This window comes from Sinohyriopsis cumingii, chromosome 1 (genome assembly GCF_028554795.1).
Source record: "Sinohyriopsis cumingii isolate HCF-2022 chromosome 1, ASM2855479v2, whole genome shotgun sequence".
Classification (NCBI taxonomy): Eukaryota; Metazoa; Mollusca; class Bivalvia; order Unionida; family Unionidae; genus Sinohyriopsis; species Sinohyriopsis cumingii.
In genome coordinates this window covers 32063653-32086774 of record NC_142961.1, presented here as the reverse complement: position 1 = coordinate 32086774, position 23122 = coordinate 32063653, and the positions used below count along the sequence as shown (strand labels likewise).

Genomic DNA, 23122 nt, shown 5'->3' with positions numbered 1-23122 from the left:
AGTGTCAGGCTTTTCCAAAGTATGTGAGAAAGCTTGCCAGTAGCTTTCCATGGGTTGGTGGTTCTTCCCAAACATTTTCCTGGGTTCTTGACCACCAGATATCCAGGCTGCCACATATAGCCTATCATATGTTGAAATATGGTATTAATCCCACAACAATTTTGACAAGAAAAATGAGTCTAGCAAACATGGGAAGACCTATGATACCTCTCTGAAAGTCATTTTTATGGTGCAGTATGAACCATGGATGACTTAACTTGGGGTAATAAAGACAACTATAGATTCTGGTATCTAAATATAATAGATCACAGTCATGGCAAGTATAATAAGAAAATAATCATTCGAGCATATTACTCTGAGTTTAAGATAGCATACTTTACAAAAGGTCAAGGTCATTGACACCCATTGGTCAGTAATCTCCTGTCAACAGTACCTTATTAGTGCCTATATAGAAGACTGTTAAAACATGGGGCAGTTGTAATATGTGGAGTTCTTATTCTAGAAATAGAATGTAGTGTTTATTATCAATCTGTATTAAAATTTCTGCATGCCATCAGAAAATTTGCTTTTTATACCCTGATCTGTTTGGGCTATTGTTTGTGCATATCCATACTAATGTCTTGTGGGGAAGGGAATATCATTTAAAGAACAGCAGTAATAGTTTTTTAAAAAATGGCATGAAATAACCTGCATTTTGTCACTGCCTGTTGGAACGTTTTACAATTTTCTTGCAGACTCAGTTCATTGTTGGCAACTTGGGAAACCACTGGCAGCTTCTGTACCTTGGCTTCCTTTCCACACTAAAATCATGTTTTTATTTATATTGATAAAAAATATTTTTATGAGGGTATAAAGTGTTACCACTGTCCGTCCATTCGTCCATCACTTTTTGTTGAGTTTTCCATCAAGGTCAACTTCAGGCACTATGGAACAGTGTCCATCACCTCTGAACACATTTCTAATTTCTATACATCGTTTGTATTCTGAAAGCCTACTTACAGTGAATCTGCTATTATTCATGGGTACCAATTTTTGTGGATTTTAAAACCATGCATCAATCATTTAAGACAATAACTTTCCTTTTTGCATGTCAGGGCTTATCCAATATTTAATGTACCAATGAAAATGTTAAAAAAATTTAAATCAACAAAATTGATAAATATGAACATTAATAAATTCACGGTGTCTGCTTTTTCTGATTATTTAATTGAATTTACTTGGAGCAGATTTAATCTCTTTCCACTTTTTAAGCGGTAAAACCTACAAAATTTGGTCACTTTGTCCAGTCTTGTGATATGCTGCATTTTGCTTTTCACTAATACTTTAACAGTTTTAATAATTCAAAGTAGCTTGCTTTAATTCAAAAGTTATTGCCTATTTTAATTTTTTCTGTGCTGCTATTTCAGATGTTGAAGTCCATAGAAACCATGGGTGCAGGTAATTATGTCATTTTTTTTAGACATATATTGCCCAAAAAAATGTCAGTGATATATTTATCTTTTTATCTTGCTTTTACACCATTTGTCAGAAACACTTATTTTAGTAGTATGCTTTCCAGCAGAGTGAACTTCACTGGCAAATGTTTTAGAAAGTGACACGATTGATTTGTACATATGTGCTTTTGTACCTGTATCAGAGTTTACATGCAAGATATTTGTCATTGGGTACTTTTAATTATGCCATTCAAATACTACATAATTCCATTTTCCTGATTATTTAAACAATCTCAGACCATAAGGCATTGCAGCTGTGAAAGTCTATCTGCTAATTTCTTGACTTTTAAAAATCCTTCAAGTCAGTGATTGCCCTGGGCTCTCTTTTTTTGTGTGGCCATAGCAATCATAACAGCAGTCCCTTGTACCATGTGATATGTTGAGTGTGGCATGCACAACCTTAAAACAAGGGGCATGTAGTCGATTCGCTAAACTGAGTCAAAGGAAAAGAAAGACGCAGCTAAGCTAAACCTTGTTATCACCTACAGTATACTATTTTGGGAGCTAGTTCACTATCAGACTTAGCCAGATATGTTTGCCAAGTACATTTTCTAACTGATAAAAAATTTAATCTAGTAAATCATAAGAAAAGTTGAAAATGTTTCAGATTCTGTGCAAAATTATATGTATTACGAAAGAAAATATAAAATAGAATATTGGAGAAGGAACAAGTGATTAATGAATGGATGAAACTAAAACCAAAGCAGGAGCAAATCCTGAATGGAAATCTGTACTTTTTTTTCAGTACTTCATTTCATTCATCACATATGTCAAACAAAGAACAAAAACAAAAACCACCAACAAATAAGCAAATAAGTAACATATCCTTGTAATATTTCTTTTTAATAATACATTGGTGGGGAAGGAATGTCTGGCAAGGGCCAACAACTTTTGATCAGAGATGCCAAAACAGTGATTGTTATTACAGGACAACTCCAACTTGACATATCAGACACTGTTCATACGATTCACATAATTATCACATGCTGTTGTTAATGCTTAAAGCATTTCAAGTTTTGTCTATACCATAGACATTTTTCATCAGTCCTTTACAGCATTTGCTTTTTAGCTGTGGCAGTGTATCAGAACAAGTCAGATTTAGAACAAAATATGTGTAGCATAGGCCACAATTAAAAAGAAAATATACTGGCAACAACAAAAAACACTTGTTTGAGGTTCTAATCAAATAAAACTTTACCATATTATTGACTGGAAATGCCCATCAATAATGTTTCATATTTTCACGGTAGTGTATCTTTTGTTCAGTAAAAGATTTTTTTCAAATGTGGAGTGACAAAATACTCAAGTAGGTGAAATGCTACAGTATCTGAAAGAAATATTTTTTTTAAAAAATACATTGAGAGAAAATAAGTGAAACAGGATCATACAAAAAATGAAGTAACTGTACATCCACAAACTAAAGCGACAACTTTTTCTGGTACATTTAATAATCAAGTATATCAATTTTTTTATTTGTTACATCTTTGGTACTTTCTTTGAATGTTTTCTTATTGAATTTCACAAATATCTTGCTGCCATTTTTAATCCAACGAAAAGAAATGTCCAGCAATAGCTGTTAGATTTTTGAGACCATCTTTAAAGGAATGACTTGCTTCAAATGGCCACTTTTATGACATCAAGTTTTATTTTATATTTCCTAGACATGTTTACATAAGACAGATCTATCTGTGATTCACTGTTCTTTTAAAGCATGAAAATGAGGCAGGGTGAGTTCAGTTTCCAGCTGTTGTTTATGTTTTGTACTTTGACCTTTTGTTTCATTTGATCTAGTTGTAAAACATGGTGATTAATTTGAATATGAGCAGTCAGGAGAAGCCACATGGTATTAAATGTAATTTCTGAAACAACAAAAGTCATAGACAACTTGTGCCCAAAAGTGGAGTTTTGCTACAACATAAATGAAGATTAAATTGAAAAAGCCAACAAAACAGCATGACATTTGTGTTATGAAAAGTCTGCTGACTGGCCAGATGCCATGGATGGTAACTTAAAAACTGACACTGATAAATTTGGTACTGGACAGCTTTGCTTATTTCAATGGAAAGACTTGGTAATCTAGAGTGATTGAGGGATGGGGTGGCTAATCATGGCAGATATGACTGTAAATAAATGGAATATTTGTGCTCAAAACTTTGTGGAACCACTCCGGTGGTCTAGTGGTTAGAGTGTCCGTCTTGGATGTGGAAGGTCGTGGGTTCAAACCCTGGCAGAGTCGTACCAAAACTAAAAAATGGTACTTAAAGCTGCCTCGCTTGGCACTCAGCATTAAGAGGTTAGTGTTAGGACTGGTCTGCCTGATGTCAGGATAATGTGACTGGGTGGTACATCATTCTACATGTCTGCGGCATGATGCCCCAGTGCTAGACATCACTATAAACTGCCACACTGCAGACATCATAGAGATAGGACTGAAAAATTGTTAAAGCTACGTTAGAAATCCAAATCACAAACACAGAACTTTGTGAATGCATGCTTTGTTTTTAGAAGAAGTAATATGACATAAACATTTAATTTTGTCATCTGAGCCTAAATGTTTCCTATCATACAGATGTTACTGCATTAAATATCTATTATACCTTAACGTGTATTAGTCTTAGCCTAATTGGTCATCTTGGTGCCAGGTACAGTATAATTTTCATATTGGGCCATATCAGTGTCAGCATCAGTACAAGGTTCTTAAACACATAATCATGGAACATGTTCTCTTTTTATACTTTTTTGCAAGAGCTTTTTTTGTGATCTTAAGGAAGATGATGACTGACTTGATGTTGATGCATTTCCTCCCATCTGCTGGGGTGGTCTAGTCACTCCTGGTCGCAGACTGGTTTTGTTACTATTGTAACTCATCAGAGGGAATTGATCTGGTTGATTCATTTATTCAAGTAATCACTTTGTCTTGTCAGCAAGAGGTTTATATACCCCTTTGTTTTCAGCTGGTGTTGTTTCATGTTAGATCATGTGACTTTTATGTTGATAAGACATTGTTTCAGCAGCTGAGTTTTGAATGATACCATTGTTTTGCAGCTTTGATTCAGCTATAACAGGGGAATTTTTTTATTTTAGAAAACTGTTTTAGGGGTGTAAACAAAATAATGATAAGAAAATATTTTAATTTTTTTTAATTTAGATTACAGATGCTTTCTTTACTTCATTGTTGGTTTTTGTAATGCTAAGCATAAGACTGCCATACTATTATACAATGTGTATAATTTTATTGTGTCACACCAGTGATTGGCGATTTTTAAATGATGCTGCACAAAAACACATTAATAATTTTGATGTGTAGTGGTCGTGTAACAGAAGTTGCATCATGGTTTATGACAAACAGAAGGAAATTCCAAGTGAGAATAAAAGAACACTTGAGGGATTCTGTAACCATAAAGATTCTACAATGTCTAAACATTTTAACAGATCTGACCAAAACAAAGATTGTGTTAAGTATAAGGCAGTAAAAGTTATTAAACCTGATCCAGAGCCCTCAGGTAGCACCATTTATTAGCAAGGTTGAGAACTTATTTTGGATACCTTAATTACATGATCTACAACCAGTAGGGATTAACATCTCTTTAAACGGGGGTCCAGTCATTTTTAACTTAGCTTTTTGTGATCCTTTATTCAGATGTTTTTAATACCTTTTTTTCAGTGAGAACTGAGTCAAGTAAGAAAGGCAAGTATTTAATAAACAAGTACATCTCAGATTTCTAAAATTGGAAGGCAGGGACATCGTGCATTATTAATAAAGAAGCTATTTCTTCTTCCTCTATTCTGTTGGTTAATTTAGTTGCAGATAAAGAAATGTATCTAAGTTTTTACATAACATTGAAGTAATTTTCTAGAGTTGTAAATGAAGCATTAAAGTATGCATGCTTTTTAGAATACAGAATATGTTTTGGTATTGATACTTGTATTTCCTACAGGTTTTAAAAAAGTCACGTGTTTTGACATTTTTGATTGAGATTTCAAATTTGTTGAAGATGGAGAGTAAGCAGAGCTGTACTGTAGCATCATTACTGTTAGTGTGAGAGGCATTAAAACATCAAATAGACTGTCCAGTTTATTCAGGGGAAAAGAAGATGAGTTTAGCAATATTAATCATTAATCAGCAACTGAGATCTTAAATACATCAGAATGGTTAAATGCTGAAATTGGATGTGAAGATATTTCAGGGACAAAATAGGCAGGTGACCTTGATAAAAATGGGTCTCTCAAATGGGCTTCAAATGAACATGTGCACAGTTGAGCCTGTGGAACAGGTCTCACTTAAGAGACTATCTCTCTAAAGAAAACATAAAATTGATTCTTTATGGGATACTTGGGGGCTGAAAACCCTGTATTGAATGGTGTTCTCTCATTGACCTCTTCCTAGGATTCACACTAAGGGTTTTTTAAGACAGTTTCCACTGTAGTCCACTATTTTCTTTTTCAGAACCATATGAACTTTTCAATTAAGATTTACTGGTATTATGGCATTAAGACAGGATATGAATTTGAAATCACATTCAGATTGAATTGACAGCAGGTACTGTATAGTCCTCTGCCGATCTTAGATGGGTGTCCTTGAAATTGATATGTCCATTTTCAAAAAAGTTTCACTTTGGTTCTGATATTTTCAATACAGGTCATAAGAGGAGATCAGATGATGTTATCTATCTTGATGACTCGGATGATGATTTTAGATCAAAAAGACGGCGACATTCAGGGCATAATGATGAAGAAATGGATAGCGGAGAGGAGGAAAGATATGAAGGTATTTTGGCCCACAGGTCTTGTTCAGACATCACATGATCCTAAATTGTAATTGAAGTTGTGCACTTGCTTTAATCCAAATTATTCTCTTTGGAAACAAAATAGAATTTCAGTATATAGGTAGAATTCTACAAGAATAGACTAAAAGTTAAATTTGATTAAGATTTGCTTGTTTTGCATTTCAGTTAAAAGATTGGTAAGCAAATAATACAAAGGAGAAATTGCAGACATGATTTTTGTCCATTTTAAAGCAGAATGTCCACTTTTCTCCTAATGAAAAAATTACAAATTCTTAATATAGTCCCTTTTTTTAATCATCAGTGATTCAAAAAAATTTTTTAATGGTATGTCCGTCCCCATTTCACAATGATCCTTGTAATGTATTTGTTCCATATATTATATAACACAATTGTCGTAAACAGTATTTTGTTTGGTCAATAGTTTCTACTTATCCTTTAAATCTTCATATAATGGAAACTTTGGAAATGAAAAGAATGAAGCATGGTTACAAAGCATGGCATCTCGAGTTTTTGAGCGAGACCAGGATAAAATGTTTGGATAACGGCTTGAAAAATGTGTGGAAATTATAATGGCTGAAGTGGAAAGTCTATGGAAATGTATTCAGTCAGTTCATAAGAAAACTAAACTCCAGAGGACTGGCATTTTATGATCATTGCAAGAAAGATTTGAATTATGCTAATTGGCTTGGAAGAGTTTGGAGCAGAAGTTCCAAAAGAAGCTGCATACAGAGAATTTGAATATCAGTAGCACAAATTACAGTCATTGCTTGAAAGGAAAGAAAAGCATTGTTGGGAATGAAAAGAAAAGATTGAACACTGAGTCAAAACAAATAAGTTATTGTTGACACAAAGGAAAGCAAAAGAAATCTATGCCAAGGCTGCAAACAGAGCTAGACTTGCATATCATTGTCAACATGTTGTCCAGAGGGGAAAAAGATAAGTGAATTTATGTGATTATTTATATATTGTTGATGCATTTGTTTATCTTACATATTTTTTTTTTGAAAATAGAAATGGGTTATACAACAGGGTTCTTATGGTCTTTGAAGGTCTTTGACAGTTTGTGAAAAATGAGGTAGCAGTTTCAAAGCCTTAAAAGTGTGGGAAAATTGAGCAGATTATCCTGAGGTCTTTAAAAGTCTTTGAAATTGAAATAAACCCAAATATTTTCATTTCTTTCCATTATCACAAAAAGAATTGTCCAAGATTGTTAGATTCGGATGTAGTCTTGTTTTCCTGGTTTCTTTCTTTTGATTAATTATAATTTGAATTTTATCATTAAACAATATTGTAGTATTTTGCAATCGTTTTTTTTTTTCTCGCTCATATAACATAACTTGTTTACAAAATGTTAGTGAAAATAGGTCTTGGAAATCTATGTTTTTCTTTGAAAGTTTGGGAAAAGTCTTTGAATTTATCGTTGAGAATTCTGTACAAACCCTGTACAATATTAGCTGCAAAAAATTTCTAATTATTGTTACAGAATTACTGTGAACACTGATACATACACGTAATAACTTCATTAATATTATTGAGAACAAGTTGATGTGACATTGAACATTGTTAAATTCTTCAATTTGAAATTTTTGTTTGTTTGTAAATTTTTCAGATGATTTTGTTTTTAATGAGGTAACAACTTTTTGCAATATATTTTGATGATAAGGTCCACAGGGAGCAGTTGTGTAAGAGTGTATAATGCATTTTTGGTCAGAGACCTTTGTCCCCCCTGATCAGATGCACTGCTCCTTGAGACCCCCACTGAGGGATAAACCCAAACCCCCCTGCATATTTGTAAAAAAAAATTTGTGGACTTCTATATCAGCCCCTCTTAACCCAGTCACCTTCTGCAGACTGGACACATTTTTCTGCTCTAATCAAGACATTCAATCAGGCACAAGTTCTGGTCATAACAAAGTCTGGTGTAAGGATATTTTACTGCATTTTGGTACAAATGCATATTTGTCCCTGTACTATTTGCTTGTTTTATGAAAATGTGTACATTTTCAGCTAGAATATGTCTGATTTTAATCATCTATAACATAGCTCTAGTATAAATATTTGCAAAGGTAATTTAAAATTAGCCAGTATAGCTATTATAAACTTATTCTCCATGCTGCTCACTGTAGCTCAAAGAAGAAAGAAAAAAGAGAGGCGTCAGAAGAGATTCAACCAGCAACACACATTGACAATAGAAGAGCTCCTGGACAGCCCAACATTCAAGAAGTTCAGTAATTCCATGGAGTACATTTTTGATACTGCTGAAGATGTCAACTTTGGTAGCCTTGATCCCAGTAAGTTTTGCTGTTGCTTAAGATACTACACACATGGCAGAAGTTGATTAGTTGATTTCATTTGTTTTAAAAAACTTTCTTAAGCCCTTTTGAAATTGTTCATAATAACTTTCAAGAATCTAAGACCTTTAATCCATTTTTTTGTTGTTGTTGCAACTAGTCCCATCGTTTCTTAAACAGGATATATGGCAACATAACTTTGTTAAAATAATAAATATTAAGCTAAACTGGTCTGACATTTATGATTGATATAGCAGTCAGCATCTCTGACAAACGAGTTTTATATGTTCTTGTCATCTAGTTTTTAATTAGATGGCAAAATATACCCTTGAAAACCTTTTTAACTAGATTATCATTACAAATAATGGTCTTCTATAATTAATAACTAAATTCTTAAGCAGTTTGGCTCCTTTACATAATTACGACATTCATCACCATATTTAAATTACACATCATATAGATCCTGAAGTGTTTAGTACTGATTATTTTAGTAATGGGTGTCAGTTTGAGATTTTGATTTTTATGGCTGCTGATAAAAATTTCTACTGTTTTGATCCAACATCTTCTGTTCTTAACCAAGTTAAGTTTGTGGTTTCCATTCAAAAAGTTCATAGCAATCAATAATTTTTGTTGGAAAATTTTATGATGAAAACCAAGGTGTAGAGCATTCGGTATTTAGGCATGACTAGACTGGTTAAGCTATATTAGTATTAAAGTTTAGCACAACAATATTTTATTTAAAACCCATCAATGCACCTACATGTCCATGTTAAGTTATAGAGTTGAAAATGCTTCACACATTTCCAGGAAATAAAAGAGAGAAAAACAATATAAATAGATTTATCTCATTTTGTTGATGCATTCTGCTCTCAAGGGTAATTTGTTTTTGTTATGGAACAATATTGATGTTAGAACCAGCCCTCAGTCAGCAGTTTGCATTACAAATCATTTTAAGTCACTTTTCAAAAACTGAAATATTACTTTTTTAATATTGACAAATAAATACTGTTCTCTTTATTACCAGGGATGAAAGATGTGTATTATTTTCAATGTTAGATAACTTGAGACATGTGACTAAAGAAGTATTGTCTTGCTGTTTATAGATGATGAAGAAGTAGAATGTCCCCCTGAATCTCTAATATCAAAGAATGTATTGTCTGAGCTTTGCGGAGAGGTGGCAAAATTGAAGAGTATGGGAATACTAAATCAGGTAATTATTATACCATACCCAACAAAATTGGCAGGGGCTACAGAAATTTGTTCATTCTGTCCATTAGTTCATCCTTCTGTCACACTTTTGTTTCTGGAGCACAAGTCCGAAAGCATTCATCCATTCTGCCTTCATTCCCTTTTTTTTTTTGTTGCTTCCAGAGCATAACTCCAAAACCATTAGAACTGAAACAAAGAACTGAACATTTGACTCAGAATACAGTAAAGATTGTTTATTACATTCCTGGATACAACATTTTCTGTTATAATGTCAAGTAAGAATTGCCCAGCCAAAATCTTAATTAATATCTGTTCCAAAGGTTTGTTACAGTGTTCCTTTCTTACAGTCTTTAATTGTTTATAGCCTTGGATTTGTGTGATCTGCCTGAGGAAAAAAGCTCCATTGAAATGTTTTTATCACCTGGTGCTCCGAAGCCAGATAACCATTGGCAATCATTGCTATAAAAAAAAATCTAATTGTCAGATGCCCAGTGCCATTCTGATTTGAGATTGGACCCCTATTCAAAGTGAAGTGTTAATCAGGCTTGCTTAAAGCAAAATCTAATTTGCCTGACAAAACTTAAATCCCACTGATTAAATACAACATTTTGTTTTCAATTTTTTAAAAGACTATTAAATTGTTAATATACATCCCCATGTATGCCCCATACCCTTACGAAGATTGTCTTGTTAAATACTTCTGTCAAAAGCTGTAAATAGTGTACAAAGTGAAGCATGTGACCTATCAATGGGGAACAGATTGCCTGGGCTACTTACAATTAATGCTTACTTGGTATTACCATACATGTGATTCTACCAGCAGTAGAACAAAAATACCATTTTAAGACCATCTTCTATACGTACTGTTTTGTTGTTGAAATGTACTGCTATTGAAAATTACAGAAACCAGCCAGAACCAGTCTACTGAGTACCTGAACTTTTACAGCAGTCATTGCATCCTGTGCAGTGATGCATGGCTGAGTAATAGGCTTACATGTGTACACAATAAATTCTTATTTAATCTTTTTGATGGAATCTAGAGAGTGTATCTTTCATTAAAAATGGAGCATTGTTTAGTGGAGGTGAGATGAAAAGGAAAGACCGATCATCAAATGAAATCAGCAGAAGCACTTGAAAAAGTATTTTGCTTTACTTAGTCTTATTTAAATGCTATTTCGTTGTTCAAGATGTTTCACATATATTTCCTTTCTGAAGTTTTTAGCAAAAGGAAAGGTTTGCCCTTCCTGTTTTCAAATTCCATCTAACAAGAAGTTCAAAATGATGTGATGCATATAGTCTCAGAGGAAGGTGAGCTGACTCTAGTTAGAATCATTGTATTTCCCAGTGAAAGAATCAGGGAATGTCAACTGTAATGTGCATGCTAGAAGTGCAACATCAGCATTAAACTTGTAATTCTTTAAAGCCAGCTGCATAATACATTCAAGTTATGCAGTGTAATAACATTGAATATTATTTATTACCAGTATTTATTGATACTAATTGTAATAGCTTTACAACCATTTCCATATGGTATATAAAGCAGTCATATTGCTTTATGTGTTTCGGAAAGGTAATGTTTATGATATTTCAACATTTAAAATGCAAATCAGATTAATTTTATTAGAGGTTATGGGGTTATAATACTTTCAGAAGATTAAGCTTGATAAATCAAGGGAACAAGTAGTAAACAAGATGAGAGGTAGACAATACATTGATTTGCTTTCATGTAACTGTAATTGTCAAAAGATGGCAATGGACATCGACTTTAATTTTAGTGTAAAAAAGACTCGTTTTCAGAATATGCAGGTTGATGTTTTATTTGCAACAAATCATTTCAGAGTGAAAACATAGTCTTAAGCAGCAAATGAGTCATTCTGAAGGACAGAAGCATGAAGTGACTGGAAAGTGAGATTCATTAAACCTCACACAATTTTGATACCATCAGGTGGTGAAAGTTGTAGATCTAGTGTAGATTTTGGACCAACACCCAAGCCACAGCCAGTGGCTCCACAATTGTAAACCCATTAGGAACAAGTTACCATGGCAGAAGCTTTATGGGCTGCAGAAGAAGCTGCTTTTGGGTGTTCTTACAGTTCCTCTGATGGAATCCCAGAACTTTCTGAATGTTCTCTGGATCAGTTTTTCTTAGATTTTACAATGAGCAAAAGTATAGTTTAAAAAAATTTGATTTCTTATGAACATGGGCCATGCTTCAGGAAGGAAGTCTCATGGAAAATGACAGTAAAATGCCATTTACCTTTCAGTTTGAGGAAACAAGAATACTTAAGCAAAAAAAAGCGGTATGTGATTCAGTTTTGTAAAGATGTTATGTTTGGTCATGTGAAATAGAGTGATATTGGACATGCACTGGATGACATCATGATGGAAGAGGAGTTCAAACAACCTGCATCAGTCTAATTGATTGGAACTGAATGCCCTAATGTTAATAGGAAAGCATGGTTCTTTGTTAACACCCATTTGAAAGGCTTAGGTTGTAGGGCTGGTGAAGTTTTTCTCCATGTGCACTGCAAGTTGTTCAGTGCCTTCAGATAAGGTCTTTGGTCTTGGTAATTTTGGAGAACAGGAAGAGCACATAGCTTTAGTTGTGTTTCACTGGTTTGAGTTATACATTAGTCACAGAGAAGACCTCATGAATACTTAGAGATAGGAACTGGAGAATGATTTGTCCATAAGGCATGGTCATTGCAGGTGGCTCACTCATTTTCTAATGAAGATTGAGATGGGATGCAGTGTATCAGTAATTTCTGAAAGATTTAGCAGCAAGAGCAGTAAAAGACAACTCTCAGAACCTTCTGTTGAAGAATGAAAGGTACAAAATAATCTGAAAGTTTGAAAAGTGTGGAAAGCCTTATTCAGATGTACATCTGGTCAGTGTAGGATCATTGTTTGAGAGATTTTTGGCCTTGTTTCAGAAACAATAATCTAAGCTGCATGCTAGGTGCTGAAGAAATGTATGCTTTATTTATTCAAGATTGCTGCCATTGGTAATTTGAGTGCAAACAAGCTTGAAGAAATCACACATTAAAAACAAAAATCATGCTGTTGAGGAAGATACTGTGTCAGAACTCGTGAAAAAACAAAAGCAAAATCAGATAGAGCAGCTTGATAGAAACCATATGTTGTTGTTGTTGTTGTTGTTGTTGCTGGGTTTTAATGCCATTTTTCAGCACACGATTGGCTATACATGGCAGCCAGTATTAATGGTGGAGGAAGAATCCTGGAAAACCCTGTAAAGAACCACCGACCCATGAGAAGCTACTGGCAAGCTTTCTCACATACCCACACTGGCTGAATTCGAGGATAGAAAACATATAAAGGAATGAAAAAATTAAATTTTAAGCTTTCGGGTAAGATTCAGAACTGGAAAAAAGTGTAGGTGCCTTTTCAGAAGAACATCAGAAGGCTTCCTTTTTGTTTGCAGAGGCCAGTGAAAGACTGAATTCTTCAGTGAAGAACAAGAACTTGAAGCAAATTAAGTGTAGCCAGTGGTCTTTTGGAGGTGCCAAAATAAAACCTGTAGAAATCAACAAAAGCATTTTAAAAAATGCAGGTTGCAAAGAAATAAGACTGATGGATGATTGTTCAAGTATAATTCAAAGTTCTGCTAGGTTTAGTACTGCCATTAAAAAGTACTTGTTCTTCAAAATGAAAGATATCTGCTTGAAGCTTTAGGGTTGTTAGTATTTTTTATCAAGGCTATATGTGGGTGTAATATATAATACTTGCTGATTGAAATGTTGCCTTCATTTGCAATTTTAAACATATTTCTTTACATTCCAGTGCCATTTGTTATTTGGTCAGGCATTAATCCCTCAAACAGGGTTGTAACTCCTCGTTTTGACTGTGCTAGGATAAGTAATGCCAACCCTTTTTTTGTTTAGGATTTTTTTTTACATAACCATTTTTCTCTTTCAGAGTTTTATGTCACAAAGTATGGTCTTGTAGGACCCCACCTTCTTAGCATGCACAGGCTGTCTGATTTGTTTGACAATCTGTGGGACTTGGCAAAAAGTTGGCACATGTATAAGAGGTGGAATAACGGTCCTTCTTCCTCATCTTCTCTCCATTATCTGGCAAGATTTGGATCTTTTTCCAATTTGAGGGAAGATCAGCCCCCCAGTGAGGCAATTTTATTCAGCGATTTCCTTTGTTTGGAGTTCACTTGAGATTAAAGGATCACTGACACTTGTCCAAAATGGAATCCATTATGCATGTTGACATGGTTTAATTCAGATCAGTTTGCACCCTTGGCCAGAACTTCAGTGAAGCTACTGTCATACAAAGTGTTTTTTTTTAATTTATTAACTCTGGCTTTGACATTCAGGTTGAGTGAGCGGCATCTTTTTCAATGGACTCGATTCATCTCTAGTTCAGATTAAACATCTATATGCCCCTAATGGCACAATCTAGATTTGTAGAAGAGAGCAGGTTGCCATCAGTGAGTAATCAAAAAGTGGTTATAAATCCCCTCTTTTCCATGGATAAGTGTAGAGGAACAGTGATGCAGGACCCGATCCATGCTCTCAACTTTACTTGAAGCCAATGGAGAAGTGTAATGGAGCCTGACAATGCCTCTTTCCTCTGGTGACCCAGGGAAAGAGGATATCAAAGCTGAAGCCTTTGCATCATGACCTAAGTGGGTAATACAAACTTTGATATCTTACAAGATCCCATATGTAGTTCATGAAATAAGTCAGATATATGATGCTGTTGGTGCGACTTGCACTAAATGTATTGGAGTAATTGAAGAAACATATAAATGCTTGCTATTTACATTCCCGTTAAGTGTCTTTTCTTAGACATTGCACCGAGTTTGGCTCCAGTAAAAAAACATTGAAAAGCAATTGAATTTATGAAGGCATAAATGCTTTGTTTTTCTTTTACAGGTGCCTGGAGAAAAGTTAGTGAAATTGTTAACTATTCTGCAGTGGAACATTAAAGATGGATCAAAGCTTCTTCCAAATATGAACCAGGTTAAAGTTCATTTTTTTATGTACTTGATCAATATTGTCTTAAAAGTGCAACCTTAACCAGAATATTTAATTGATTTGCATATCATGTTAAATTTGATAGATACAGGGGCTCACCACATTTTTATGTCCATTCCGTTAAAAACACTAGTTACCCAGGGAAGATACTTTTAAAACGGAGTACTTATCCATTGATTCAATTGAGAATTTTGTGTCATTTTCTCGTTGAGTAGTTCTTTATTTTTCAAAATATAAATTAACAAAGTTTGTTTGACAATGAGATTTCTTTGTATTTTAGATACTGAGCATTCATGATAAATAATTACAATGCATAAACAATAGTGGCAGTTGATGTGCACTCACTGAACAAAAAATAATAAAGGGTATGTGAAATGGGCCTGTTGTGTCCTCGTGTATATTGTAAGAGGCAACGTTTGAAGGCAAAGTTTTTTGTCCAGGGAAAGTGTACTTTCTTTCTTAATTACTACTTACACTTATGGATGGGCAGACAGCACTTTCTAAAAAATATGCTTGGGTATTCAGATTACCTGAATAGTTCATATGAAAACTACACACAATTCTATCAATGGGTGACTGTTCTATATCAAAGGTGCTTTTGTCGGGTCCCATGTACACTGGAACTTATTTGTTAGGAAGGTGAAATACAAGTCTGTACTGACTGACTTTGTTCAAAGTATTGAGCTAGGTGGAGACAACTTATCTGGGAAATGTGTGAGCTAGGTTGTAACAATGTTCATTTCAAAGGCAATTTTCTTTTGATGTGAGTGAATCTTCTAAACAGACCATTGTACAACTGGGCAGCTATCCTGACAATAAGTGGATAAAGATTGATGAAGAAATTTGCTAAGAGGCAGAGGTAATTATCTTAATGACCTCACTTTCGTAACTTGATTGTTTAGTACCGAGGATCATGAGGCATATTTGAAACTGATTTTCAAACGTGTCCTAAATTGAATATTTTCCTCTTTCATTTATCCTTTGAATAGTTCATTAGTGCAAAAAGCATATCAACGTGCATAGTTTGCAGGACTGTATTTTAAAGATAATAATTCTTGTTTTATATCTGGACAGGATATTGAGGATGAGGAAGAGCAAAAAATGTGGCGTGAGATAACAATGGAGAGAGTGACTCGAAGCATGGATGCTTCACTCACTGCCATGTACATCATGACGGCAAAAGATATGCCAAAGCAGGTGTATTTGGAGGATGTGATAGAACGGGTCATCATTTTTGGAAAGTTCCAACTTCAAAACACCATATATCCTGAGTTTGATCCTGTATATAGAGTGGACCCAAAAGATAAAGGTATGCAAAATTATTAGATGTGTACTTTGAAAATAATTTTTATTATTGGAATTAACAATTAGTGTGCATGTGATTGTAAATATTGATCTAGCAATCTTTGCATAGTTATTACCATTTTTAATGGGACCCCTTAGCAGCTGAGGGGTCTAAGGCACTCATCTTTAGAGATCACTGACATCAAAACTCTGTCCGCATTTGTTCGAGCATTGAACTTGGCCAACATGGATATGTGAGAAAGCTTCCATTGGGTCTGTGGTTTCTCCCAAGTGTTTTCCTCTACCGCATATACTGGCTGCCAAGTATAACCTATCATATGTTGAAAAATGACGTTAAACCCATAACAGTTAACCAACTTTTGTGAAATCCATGTGATCTAATGGAAAAAATAATTAATTACTTTCAGTTTTTTTTTTTTATTTGTCATAAAGATATTCCCTGGAATTTATGATAAATTTTTTTATTTTCTTTGTATCGATGTTTTTCTTCATGGGAGAAATAGAGATGACAACCATTGCAGATTGTGTGGAATTCTTAGAAATTAAAAGTTCCAATTCTAAATAAAGTTGATAAAATTCAGTAGAGTTGTCATTGGATGGGATACAATTTTGTACATGGTAAAATCTAAAATTATGCATTATGGAGACATGCATTTGAAATAATTCTTCTTCCTTCAAATTAAATAAATGCATTAATTCCAGGTTCAGATTCATTGATTGATGAAAATGTTCTTATATGTAAAATGGTGAGAGAAATGAAGAAAAAAAAAAGAGATGCAAACAGTTTTGAAGAAAACATTCAGGGTGACTAATTGCTATTAGTATGCTTTTTATGTTGGAGGAATATGAGGAATGCATACATAATTTATTCTAGGACCTGGTCAGTGTTTGAACTGGCTTATGGTAAGATGCAGTGATTGTGACAGTTGCTCTCTAATCCCATGAAGTTGATGCCAACATTGCAGAAAAGTGTGCTCATGTGTTGTCATATCTGGACAGGATAATTTATCAGTGAACTATACCTGTATACATATTTTAATTTTAGTTGCATGGTGTAATAAAAATGACATTTTTATTGAACATGTTTTAAATTGTATATTCTAGATGGTTACAGTGGTAGCTATCGAATGAAGAGAGCCCGTGCTGGCCAGGTCAAACACAAGTCAACAGTAACATTGTATAACAAGCTCTGTGATATGGTTGGTAATTTAGCTGAACTCATTGAGATCCAAGAACTTACAGACACTGTCATATTACAGGTAAGACATTTCACTGATGTGCAGTTTTGATTATTGCATCCAGTCTAATTATCTTTAAATTATTAGAGATTGAATGTTTTGATGTCTCATGGCTCAATATGTTTGGAATAATTTAGTTAATACCCTGCTTGAAGAAGTTTGAAGAACTCTGTAGTAATTACATTTATTTTTCTGACTGGCGGGCTACCCTCCTGTTCATCAGTCACCTATTTGGTTTCCAAAGTATAATTTTACCAGGAACTGTAAGATTTTAACCAGATTTAGTATACAGCTTAATATTGATGATGCCTTGAAAGAGTTAGATCTCCAACCTTTTCATTGCCATATGGAACATTTATGGGCCCTTATTGCCTATGCTCCTAACTTTTTGTTCTGCAGCGTAACTTTACTAGGGATTGTTGCATTGCAACCAAATTTGGTTTGCAACTCTATTTTGAAGGGACATTGAATGAGTTTGATTTCCAGCAGTGCACATCATCAGTATGACATGAGTTGTGCCCCCTAATTACCCGAGCTCCTGACATGGAGTATCTAAAACGCAGCTTTACCAAGAATTTTTGGATTTCAGCCTGATTTGGTTGCAGCTTTATGTTGATGAGAACTTGAATAAATTTGGTTTCCAGTATTACATTACCTCATTAGAGGAGTTTCACTCCATGATTGCCTCTCCTGGCTTGTGGTTTCAGCCGCTTTAATTTTCCAGGGATTGTTGGATTTGGCAACCTTGAGTAGGAGTGAAATGACACACATCTGCTGCGTATTGATAAGATTCACAACACACAGCCTACAATAGATTATTGATACACATATCTGCTCTATGGCTTTGTCATCTTTAGAAGGTCTTGCAGCAGTATAGTTGTGCTGTTTTATATGTGGTGTCATATTGGTTGTATTTCTAGTCTCCAGATTAAAGATGGACACACCTTTGTCATCAGTTCATATGCTATTCTCATCCATGACAAGATAAGAAAAATGCTTCCAAACAGACTACCTGTAAGGTGTCATATTCAGTCTTTTGAGGCCATTTCAGGCTGCTCCATTTGATCAGGTTCATGACTTGTCTTGGCCACCACACCCTTTGTTTTCTGCTGCATGAATCCTTTTAAAATGGTCTATTACAAATAACATGTATTCTGTTAAATTTGGAAGGCATTCAGGTGTTATCTTCTGAAGAGAAGAAATAGTGCAGTTTCCTAATGCAAGGAAAATCTTGCCTACAACAAGTCTAATTATGCAGGGTTCTTATGGTCATTGAAGGTCTTTGACAGTTTGGGAAAAATGAGGTAGTATTTTCAAGGCCTTGAAAGTTTGGGAAAATCAAGCAGATTACCGTGAGGTCTTCAAAAGTCTTTGAAAATTGAAATGAACTCAAAGATTTTAATTCCTTTCCATAATCACAAATAAAATTGTCCAAGTTTGTTAGATTCGGATGTAGTCGAGTTTTCCTGGTTCTTTGTTCTGATTAATTATAGTTTTAGTTTCATCATTAAACAATATTGTAGTATTTTGCATTCGTTGTTTTCTCATAACATAAGTTGTATTCAAAATTTTAGTGAATAGGTCTTGGAAGTCTATGTTTCTGGTCTTTGAAAGTTTGGGAAAAGTTTCTGAATTTATCATTCATAATTCTGTATGAACCCTGTTATGGGAGCGAAGATGATTAACAACCAAATCCTTTACATTGTACTACCTGCAGATGCAAAACACTTGTTTCTGAGAGTGAAAAATAAAACACATAGTAACAACACCCACTCCCCTTCAGCAAATGGACAATGTAACTGTAAATCATGTGGTTTTGAATCTGCCCCCTTGTTAAATGCATGCTTTTTTTTCTCAGCACATTCAGTATATCAGCTCAACAGGAGACATTCCAGACTTGTTCCCAATATATGATTTAAGAACCGTACTGATCAGTGAATACAGTAGTCCCCCTCTTGAACAGCCCCCCTGACCAGCGGCCACCCGCTCCTTACGGCCAGAATCCGTTGGCACCGACGAGTTTGTGTTCAAAAGTACCCCTCGCAAAAGGCCACCCGCCTAACGCGACCAGCGGCCAGCATATTAGTGCAAAATCATAAAATTTACCCCTCACAAGCGGCCGCATTTTATTTGAATATGTATCCAGAACCAGTATTGTATTCATAACGTGTGTTAAGTAATCCGATTTCTGTTTCCCGATGTCAGGTTTTCGTTACTGAAAGAAGTGTTGAGTAAAGTACATTTACCACTAAAGTTAATATTATATCATTTACGTTTCACGAGAAGCCAAATTTATTCCATAAAAACGGAGAAAGACTCAAATTTTAATCCATACAAAAGGGTACGTACTTGTAATCCAGTTAGCCTTACTGCTGTGTTATCATAAGATGTCCGGTTTAGTCACTCTGATAATTGTTAAGAATACAGTAGTAACAGCTGAGAAGTGGCAGTATCGATGTACAATACCAAAGTCAGCAGGAAAATGGTTTAATAGCCTTTATGGCTTCCCTTAGTAAGATGTTGAGCTTGTTCACTTTGGTAATCAGTGGCTATTACTACTGACAATAATTGTCAAAATTACGAATCCTAGCGGCCGCGAGGTCAAATCTGCGTGATGTTAATGGTACATATCGAAGCCGTTTTGGCTTTTCACCTAGTTTCAAGAAATGTATAAAAACAATAGGGTACCAGACTGCAACTAACGAATCACGTGACAAGATCACTTCCATTAAAAACACATGGCAATTTGTTTAGATGCATACAAAATTGTTTTATCAGTATTGTAGTTGGCAACATGAATAACTTACTGCAAAAAGATCAACATGTCATGGAGGAAAATATAAATTCTCAGTTTAGAGGAGAACGTGAAAGTAATTCAACTGACGGGGGGGGGAGGTGTCGTCGAGGATCCTTGCAGAAAACTAACGTCGGGAAGACTCAGATAAACAATATCGTGAAAGATAATGAAACAATTCTGCAGAAGTGGAAAGGTGAAATGGACGGAGAAAGGAAGATTGTTTGAGCCAGGAGACGTTTGTATCCTGATTTGAGAGACAAGAAAAAGCAAATATATTTCAAGTGAGATACAATATCAAGTGTTCTGTCATTAGCGGCGAATCAGCTGATGTTAATAATGAAGCTGTCGAAGATTGGAACAAAAGACTAAATGGTATATGCAGGGGATATGACAGCAAGGATATTTTTAATGTGATGAGACTGGTTTGTTTTTTAGACTATTACCAACAAAGTGACGTAATGTGAACTGTAACATAATTATAAAGACAGTTTTAAAACTGTATCATTGGTTATTCATGCATTCTTTTCCAAATGATGACAAAGTTTGTTTTACATTTATTTCACATCATGCATGTGATTTTTTAATTAAAATATTAAATATTTAAAATTAAATGTACTTGTGACTTTTTTCATGTGTTTACTATTCGCATTTGTCATCCCCCTCTAGAAAGGCCATCCACATTATAAATCCACTTCCCTGCTGCATTAGGGGTGGCCTTATAAGAGGGGGACACTGTAGACACTTTTACATAAAGTTTACACTGATTTTGGATGCCATTACTTCTGATGTGTCACTTAGTGGAAAAGCTACAGTTCTGATTGGTGTTGATTATTTTACTTTGGACTTGAACAAATAATAAACACTAATCAGAATTCAATGTAACAGCATGATGCACCAGAGGTGTAGCTGTTATATTTGATACAATTAGAAAAATTGTGAAGCAACAGCAAAACTTCACATAAAAGTGGTTATTGAATGGTCATTAATAACTTTAATCAGAAATGGAGAACAGATCTGGAATGTCTGACAGGATTAAACAATCAGCATGGAATTGATGGGGATAGGGAGCAGATTTAAAACCAAGTTAATTACCTTGCCTTTGATATTCTATAGAAGGTGAGTGGGTGTTGTCGATAGTTCATTTTTACTGATATAAATAAATGCATGTGCCTAATACTGCTGTCTCTGATGAATTCTTAATTTAAAGAATAATAATTATTCATGACTGCTGAATATTAAAGTTACTTGTCTTGGGTAAGTATTGTTTTGTATCTGTTCTTCACCTCTTACATTGATAGGAGTATCTGTGGAAAAAATATTGATTAATCATTTACCTCTAACCTTGAGTGAATCTTATTTCCAGCATTCCACATCATCAAGAGGTGGTATGACCATTAATTTTCCTGCCTCTTCACTTTTGTTTATGTAGAATAACTTTACTAAAGATTTTTGGATTCAGCTAAATATAGCATGCAACTCTTAAATTAGTTAAATTTCTTGCATTTCACTACATCATTTAAAGATGTTTTGGCTCCCTGATTGTATTTCCACATCATTACTTTGCTAAGGATTGTTGCATTTGAAACAAATTTGGCCTGCAGCTTTGTATGGATGGGACCATCAATGAACTTAATTTTTTGTTGTTCCTGACATTTGGAATTGTTATTGCCTCTGAGTGATTGTCCTCCAGAATTTTGTTTTCTTCAGCATTTTGTTACCAAGAATTGTACTTCAGGTTCATTTAGCACCAGGTTCAGTTAGGGCTGTTCCATTTAAACATACATTGTACCCAGGGAAGGCACTTTCAAAAAATATATGCCAGGGTACTTTGATTTCACAGAGTTCATAAAAAACGATAAAAAAATTTTTAATTGCAGCTATGGGTGAGTACCCCACATTAAAAATGCCTTCCCACGATCCCATGTATGTTTTAATGGAACAGCCCTTAGCAAAATCACACATATTTGGAAACTACACACTGATCTCAATGCCAGACATCCAAACAGTCAGAACTTAGCATTGAGCAACCAATAACAGCAACACACACAATGTAAGTCATGTAAACTTAAAATGAGAAAAATGTTTTTCACATTGTTTTTTTAAATAAATGTATTATCCTGATTAAGTAAAGGTCGCTTCAGATGAACAAATTAAATTTGCTATGTTTCTTTATCTTTAAAGATGAACCAACTCAATTGCAGACCATTTGAACACTTTTTCTATTTTGTTGCAGATTTTAAAACTTGTTAACCTTGGGCTTTTTTCATAGACGCATTGTTAGGACAATTAACCAAAAAAACCTTGTAGTATATAAGTGAAGATGGGTAAAAAATTTATATGCCTGATTATATTGTCTGTCCATCAAGGACTTTCTATACCCCACTCCCTAAAGTATCTCATTTTATTCCTCTTGCAAGATTTTTGCTTTCTTTCTTTCAAGTGTCACTGTCACGGAATAAAAGTGGGGGGGGGGGCATTTTGTTATCTTCATTAATTATTTCTTTGGAATTAAAAAGACGAAGAACACAACCATATGTACATGTTTCTGATGATACATCCTGTGCTTTAGTGCATAATTTGATGTCTTATTAAGGGTGGAATTCTAATGTTACATGAGAGGAAGAGAGGGAAGGAAGGTGGAGAGACTCAAATTAGAAGCAGTTTTTATTTTTAAAAATGTATCATTTCTGTGCCAAAATGTTGATTTTACTCATTTAGGGCCATAAATGAACCTTGAAAAAAACACACACTATTTTGTCATAGGAATGACCATTGGACTCCTGCATGATAATGACAGTTGGACTCCTGCATGACAACTTTGCTTCTCAATACAAATTTCTCTGTTTAGGGCCCAGACGAGCAAATTGTGATGAGTGGTGTCTTTTGCAATGTACTCATTGTTAGTAGCTCTAGTTTGGTTCAGCTCCAGTAATCCCTTATAGTTTTTTGCTCACTATAAAGAATTAGGAAGAGAATTAATAATTTTTCCTTAA

The 23122-nt window shown here is 34.5% G+C and overlaps 1 protein-coding gene across 1 annotated transcript in view; it reads left to right on the top strand.

Annotated features, from left to right (window-relative positions):
- LOC149806649 (nipped-B-like protein) overlaps nucleotides 1-23122 on the top strand; it is a 183346-nt gene that overhangs the window by 53050 nt on the left and 107174 nt on the right. Inside the window, exons 11-18 of the mRNA XM_089956155.1 lie at nucleotides 1407-1437; nucleotides 5158-5181; nucleotides 6133-6261; nucleotides 8407-8571; nucleotides 9675-9781; nucleotides 14688-14774; nucleotides 15864-16098; nucleotides 17199-17353. Of these exons, the coding sequence (XP_089812281.1) occupies nucleotides 1407-1437; nucleotides 5158-5181; nucleotides 6133-6261; nucleotides 8407-8571; nucleotides 9675-9781; nucleotides 14688-14774; nucleotides 15864-16098; nucleotides 17199-17353 (933 nt within the window). The remainder of the gene's footprint in view (nucleotides 1-1406; nucleotides 1438-5157; nucleotides 5182-6132; nucleotides 6262-8406; nucleotides 8572-9674; nucleotides 9782-14687; nucleotides 14775-15863; nucleotides 16099-17198; nucleotides 17354-23122) is intronic.